Source organism: Pinus tabuliformis, chromosome 2_2 (assembly GCF_031772625.1).
Source record: "Pinus tabuliformis cultivar Carrire ecotype Pingquan chromosome 2_2, CPIR1, whole genome shotgun sequence".
NCBI classification, from domain to species: Eukaryota; Viridiplantae; Streptophyta; class Pinopsida; order Pinales; family Pinaceae; genus Pinus; species Pinus tabuliformis.
In genome coordinates, this window is record NC_142300.1 from 720522435 (window position 1) to 720529280 (window position 6846).

The 6846-nt window shown below is 43.9% G+C and overlaps 1 protein-coding gene across 1 annotated transcript; it reads left to right on the plus strand.

Annotated features, from left to right (window-relative positions):
- Window positions 1-767: 767 nt before the first annotated feature.
- LOC149194700 (uncharacterized) lies at window positions 768-1325 on the plus strand. The gene has a single exon (XM_089407762.1). It carries the CDS (start codon window positions 768-770, stop codon window positions 1323-1325), a length of 558 nt encoding a protein of 185 aa, XP_089263888.1.
- The last annotated feature ends 5521 nt before the right edge of the window (window positions 1326-6846 follow it).

A 6846-nucleotide genomic window follows, 5' to 3' on the forward strand; every position in this document is an offset into this window, starting at 1 on the left:
ATCATGGAGGAAGACCCTGAGAATATTGACATTGGTGAACTGGATATCCTAGGACTCGAGCAAGCATGCAAGACAGGGAACTTTGACAAAATACCAGACCGGCAAGTGGACAACCTGGTGGAGGTCCTCAATCGAGCACAAAAGAAATACTCTCTAGGAGTCCAGATTGGAAGTCAATGGGATGGTAAGTTCATCACCAAAGACAACAAGAAGCGAGGAAGAAAAACAACCCTTAAAAGAACCATCAAGATAGGTGAAGTGCTAGTTGAGTCAGGTAGGTACGCCAAGCTGACCAAGTACTTCAATATCAATCTCAATCCTTCTCAATGAAGCTGATATCATGGAACATAAGGGGGCTCAACAGCCCTAGGAAAGACAGACTATTAAAAAATATGCTTATGCAGGAAAAACCAAATATACTCTTTTTGCAAGAAACTAAATGTAATTCGACAGTTTTGGAAAAAATAGCAGCGAAAGCCTAGCCAGGAGGGCTAGTAATAGGTGTTGATGCTCAAGGGGTGTCCGGAGGACTAGCAATTCTCTGGGATGCACGAGTAATTCAACTCGACAATATACATGCAAACAAGAACTTCGTTCAGGAAATATTTCATATAATTGGCACCAACACTCATGGTCATATAACTAATGTATATTTCCCTCACGAAACCATACAAAAAGCTAAAATTTTGGATACCTTGTCGGAGCTTAACTCAAATAGGCTATACCCGCTTTGGATATTTGGAGGAGATTTTAACATGATAGCAAGAATGGAGGAAAAGCAGGGAGGCAGAAGCAGAAGGAATAGAGATGGGAACCTACTAAAAGACTTTATTCAAAACAACTGGCTGGTAGATCTTCCTTCAAACAACGACGTGTTCACTTGGAACAATAAAAGAGAGGGATTGCAACAAATAGCTTTGCGTCTCGATAGATTTCTAATATCAGACAATGCAACTCACCTGGGAGGGGAATTCACTGCTTCCATCCTTCCAGTATCAGGTTCAGATCACTGGCCCATAGCTCTCCAATGGAACCGGCCAGGCAACAGTATTAGGCGTCCCTTCCGGTTTGAGGCCTTCTGGTTAACTCATCCGGATTTCTATGAATTTGTTAGATCAACTTGGCTCAAGTTCAATCCCACTAGTGGTACCGAGATGTCTATATTCCAGCAGAAACTAAAGCACCTCAAAGGAGAAATCAAACATTGGAATAATACCACTTTTGGCAATATTTTCAAAGCACAAGCTGCACTCAATCAAGAAATGAAGATTGTCCAGCAAAGGATCATCATCGAAGGTCGCTCCGAGGAACTCGTAAAGCAGTAACAAGCTATCAAATCCCAAATTCTAGATAGAGCACAATAGGAGGAAACCCTTTGGAGGCAGAAATCGAGAATCAGATGGCTCAAGGACGGGGAAAAGAATACAATTTTTTTCATAAAACCACAGTGCAGCGCAGAATGAATAATTACATTTCCCACATAAAAAACGAGCAGGGAGACAGAATTGAGATGCATGAAGGCATTGAAAATGAGTTTCTCAGATACTTTAAGAAAGCTCACTGATGAGCCCCAATTTTTGGTACAATTTGGGCTCATATTGGCCTACTTACCTTGCTCAACCATTCATCTTTTATCACTTATGCATTCATTTCTTAGTATATTCGTGTTGTTTGTAGGAAGAAGGGCAGACATTATATCTATGTGGCTAATACATGATGATTTCAGGTTTTTTGGCATTAAAGAGAGAAAAAGGCCACGCAAAAGGAGACAAGGAGACAGCAAAGGTGACATTGCGGGTTCATAGGGAGGTTGTCCACGGTCTTGATGACCTTCCTCGTGATTTTCACCTTAACTCCGAGCTCCAACAGCTCTCCCCACCGAGCTTAAAGGCAGCCAACACGTTCTACAGGATCAGTAGTTTTACAGCAGTTTGACTTTCAGTTGGACAGCCAAGCTCCACGAATGGAGGAAGCCAGCTTGATCTTCGTTTTGTATAAATATGAAGGTCGTAGCCTTTGTTAGGAGCTTTTTGAACTTTTGGACTGATATTGTAATTTCTGAGCACAGCTCGGTGTTTGTTTTTGTAAGCCAGTTTTGGCATGACATTAGACTTTTGATTATGAATAAAGGCAAGCAGATTTGGATCTAATTCTGAGCTTTTAAGGGAGCTATATCTCTCAGGCTAGGGCCCAACCTGAGAGCAATAGATATCCTCTTCTTGTAGTGTTATTTGCCTTTCTTTCCAGCACTTTGTTTCCTTGTTTGATATGCACTTCAAGAACACAGTCTGCTGATTTGATTTCTTTAATAAGATTGAGTAGGATTAGCTTATGGTTAAATCACTTTCAGTTGCTTAGATCAAAATAGGAGGTTTGTAATTCACTGGAGCTCCAAGAAAAGGTTGTTAGTGCCTTCACTTCCATCTCTGTTTAGGGATTGGGGTGCAGTCTATACCAACCAACAAAAAAATGCAGTCTTTTTCCACTTTTATCCAAGCTGCAACACAGTCGTTTTAATCGTGGATCCTTCCATGCATTTTGCTCTTGAGCCATACTTCTTCATTATAATTCCATGCACGACTTTTCTTCATGATTTACATCGTTGTTCATTGGTTTAATAGCACAGGTAGCACAAGTTAATGGATTCTCGTTTTTGGTGCAAGACATAAGTAATTTGTTTTATTTACACTGCTCAATATCATTCCACTTCCTTCTTCTTCTTCTTAACCACGCCGAAAGCCACTTACTCGACCTCTGTTCAGCTCGTTCACCTTCCAACTCTTCCATTGCCCACGTAGCTCCATCTTTTTGACCTTTCGTTGTTTTCATCCTTCTATTCACCAACCAACTCCGTGCACTCTCTCTCCATCCTATTTCTCTGCCCCTGAGCCATCACAAGCTCCATCTCCACCTTACCTATCCACCCATACCGCTCCATCACCTCACCATCACCCAAAACTCCCACAGTAGAACATCCTGTAGAAGTTAGCAGATTTCCTGTAGAATTCCTTAGTTTCCTGTAGGATCCCCTGCAGACATCCTGTAGAAGCCTACAAACTTGGTTTCCGAGCACCTGAACGTTGTAGACTTATGTGGACTAATGCTAGGGACCCTCTGGGACCTCTCCTAGCCCTCCTGACCTTTCCCAAGCTTTCTCTCCCTTCGCACCACCTCTGCACAGCCAAACCCTAATAAGAAACAAAACCATAATCACTCCAACCACTTAAGCAAAAATACAAAAACAATGTTCTTTTCATGGAAGTAGTTTGAGTTCATGCATTTCACATCATTAGAAGTAATGGCATCATTTTTAGACATTTGCACTCTCACTATTGCATCATAGAGGTTAAACTAGTCAGATTAGGGTTTACTAGGGTTTCCATGCTTTGGTTGGCTTTCAGTTCATTTTTGCACAGTAGATCAATTTCCCTTGAGATAGCCTTCATCCATCATTTAGAAAGCTTCTTCTGAGAGCATATAGAAGTTGGCTTGAGCCCTAGCGGACTTGTGCCAGCTGACCAAGTGACAGCTGCGACAAGAGCTAGTACTTGTGCATACAACACCGTCGCTTCCAAGTTTGTACGAACTACCGGGTTGATAAAATTAGAGATAGGAAGTTCCAGGAGTTGTAGCATTATTGCTACAATACTGGAGCCCACCATCTTTTTGGCGCCGTTGCCGGGGAAGCGTCAAAGTATTAGTAATTGTTGCTTTTCTTCTATTTTCTTACTCTTGCCTTCTGCTAAGTAGTTTATTTCATTTCCATTCTGCAAAAGTAGCATAGACATTTCCTGCTTTCATAGATTAGCATTTCCTGCTTTCATAGATTAGCATTTCCTGCTTTCATAGACTAGCATTTCATTTCTGCAAGCGTAGATTAGTGTTTCATTTCTGCAAGTGTATACTAGTGTTTCAATTCTGCAAGCGTAGACTAGCATTTCCATTCCTGCAATTTCATTTGAGCAAAGTAGATTACTTCTTTCCTGCTTTCAGTTTAATTCTGCATCTTTTATAGTTAGTTGTAGATCAATCTGTTTCAGTTTTACAGGTACCAAAGAAAAAAGCAAAAGCAATCTAAAAAAAAAAAAAAAGGTCTTTTCCATTTCATGCCTCGTAGAAACCGAGATAAATCAGGCAAATTCCTACCCAACACCCCCACCACATCACTGAGTCGCCCTTCTCTCTTCTTTGGTGACAGTGATCCAGAAGAACCTATAGGTGAACATCCCGAGATATACGAAGATCCTATAGTAGAAGAAGAGTTAGAGACCACTCCATCTGAAGCTATGGCTGACAATAGAAGAGAAGATGAGAGAATAGAAGGTGCCTTCCCCATTTGAGAGACCAATGGAGAGATGAAAATGAAGGACATTAGCCCCTCCGCCTTACCTCACTTCCATGGACTGACTACTGAAGATCCTGATACCTTCCTGTTTGAGTTTGTTGTCCTTTGTAGAACCTATGACTATACTGAAGATGAGCAAAAGCTGAAACTCTTCCCTTCAACTCTTAAGGATGCAGCATTACGCTGGTTCATGGGCTTACCTGGGAATAGTATCACCACTTGGGCTTAGATGCAACAAGCTTTCAATACCAAGTACAGGGATTACTGTAGGTCCAAGGAAACCAAGGGAGAAATCTTTCGGATGACCATGGGAAATGATGAGTCCTTAGAGGATTATGAGGAGAGGTTCCAACTTAGCTATAAGCGGGCCAGGTGCACACTTGACCCTGAATCCCTCAAGTTGGTCCTGCTCCGAGGAGTCCCCTAAGACCTCTTAGATACCCTTCACATGTTAGCTAGGGGGGACATTTACCAACTGCCTTATGAGGACATCAAGACTGTGTTTAGAAACCACTCTAGGGCAGCACGGAAACGAGGTAGAGGAAACCTCCTCTCAACTGGTGTCCCTTTCTCCAAACATGAGCTTGCAAATCAATTAGAAGATCTCAAGAGTGAGGTGAGACAGACCATTGCCATGCAGCTGGACACATTCAGGATCCAGCAGAAGAAAGGAGAAGCTGAGAGAGCCTTGGTTGTCTTCTGCCCTAGGTGCACAAGGAGACACCCTAAGAACAAATGCCCATTGCATTCGATTGAAGTATGTTTCGTTTGTGAGGAGGACCATCCCACAAATCAGTGTCCAACCTTACCTGGGTTTAAAGCCATGTATCAAGGGACAGAAGCTCCCACTGAACCTCTCTATTACCTCAACCAAAGGAGGCCACAAGGATCTAGACCTTATCAGCAGGGAATGCAAGGGGCAACTCAAGCTTATTACAGCCCCAACCAATCGACTCCTATGCCTTCCTGGGGTCCCCCTGCTCATCCTGCCTGGTCCATGCCTCCTCCACGGTCTTATCCACCTCAGTACCCTACTCAACCTACTTCTCATTCATATCATTCACATGCCCAGCCACAGCCTTAGTGGAATGCACCTCAGTCGGGGTGGAGGCCCCAGTACAATACTCCTCCCGCCATTTTGCCTCCACCACCAGTTCAACCTCAGCCATTACCTCCTGCTCCTCCAAGGCAACCTCAAATGCCTGCTCAACCGAACCCAAACCCCAACAATAGACAGGCCCAACAGGTATACACTGGGGAAACCTCATGCCCTACCTATGCTGTGGAGATCCAGGAGATCAACCTTCGATCTGGAAAGACTCTACCAGATCGCCAACCTCCTCCCCCAGAGGATGAGGAAGATAAATAGGAAAGTGAACCAAAGGCTATTCCACCCTTTCCTGAGAGACTGACAGCCACCACACAACCCAACCCAGAGGAGGATGAGCTTTTGGGTGAGCTCAAGCAGTTGTGTGTAAAAATACCACTTCTCCAAGCCATCAAGGATGTGCCAATATACAACAAACTGGTTAGGGAAAAGTGTTTCAAACACCCAGGCAGGAGGAAGAAAGATGCTTCAACCATCAATGTCATAGGACAACTGTCTGACCTTATGTTAGGACAAGTCATCTGCCCAAAGTACCTAGATCCTGGAAGTCCTGTAGTAGATGTCCACATCAATGGCACCATCATACCTCACACCTTGATTGATCTGGGGGCTGCCATTAATGTGATGACTAGGGATACCATGCTCAAACTCAATCTTCAGGGTTCCTTGAGGAAGACCTCGACAGTACTGCAATTAGCAGATCGCTCCACTGTGACTCCCGAAGGGATTGTGGAGGATGTCTTGGTCTCTATCGACTCTTGGGAATATCCTGCAGATTTCTTGGTTCTGCAACCCAAGACAAAGCTTACTGGATATCCTCTCATTTTGGGATGGCCTTGGTTAGCCACTGCAGATGCTTACATAAGTTGCCGTGCAGGAAATATGACCATAAAAAATGGTCCTATGTCCAAACAGCTAGTCCTATACCCTCCTGCCCAACCCTCCTTAGAGCATGACTTACCACTCTGGTTAGAGGAAGGAGAGGAAGACGAGGTGTACTCAGCACCTCTGTGCACCTTAGATACCACTAGAAGAGAGCCCCCAACCGAGGATGACTTGATCGAGACCTTGATCCAGAATCCACCTTCCAGTGCTCTATCCTTAGAGAAATTGGTGGAGGATGCCCAAGCTAGCGCCTTAGTGGATCTTTGACAACCAACCCTGTCACTCCCAGAGTCAAGACTGTGGAGTTCGGCCTTGAGAGAACGTTGAAGATCAGCTCCTCCCTATCTCCTTCCCAGGAAAAGGAGTTGTGTAGCCTGTTGGCCAGTCACCTAGATGCTTTTGCTTGGAGCTATAAGGAGATGAAAGGAGTCCATCCTTCGGTCTGTACCCATCACATATACATCAAAGAGGATTGTAAGCCGGTTAGGCAACCCCAGAGGAGAATGAA

What these genes read in the sequence shown, in the direction of transcription:
- LOC149194700 (XM_089407762.1), top strand. Translation starts at nt 768, where the DNA reads ATGGAGGAAAAGCAGGGAGGCAGAAGCAGAAGGAATAGAGATGGGAAC.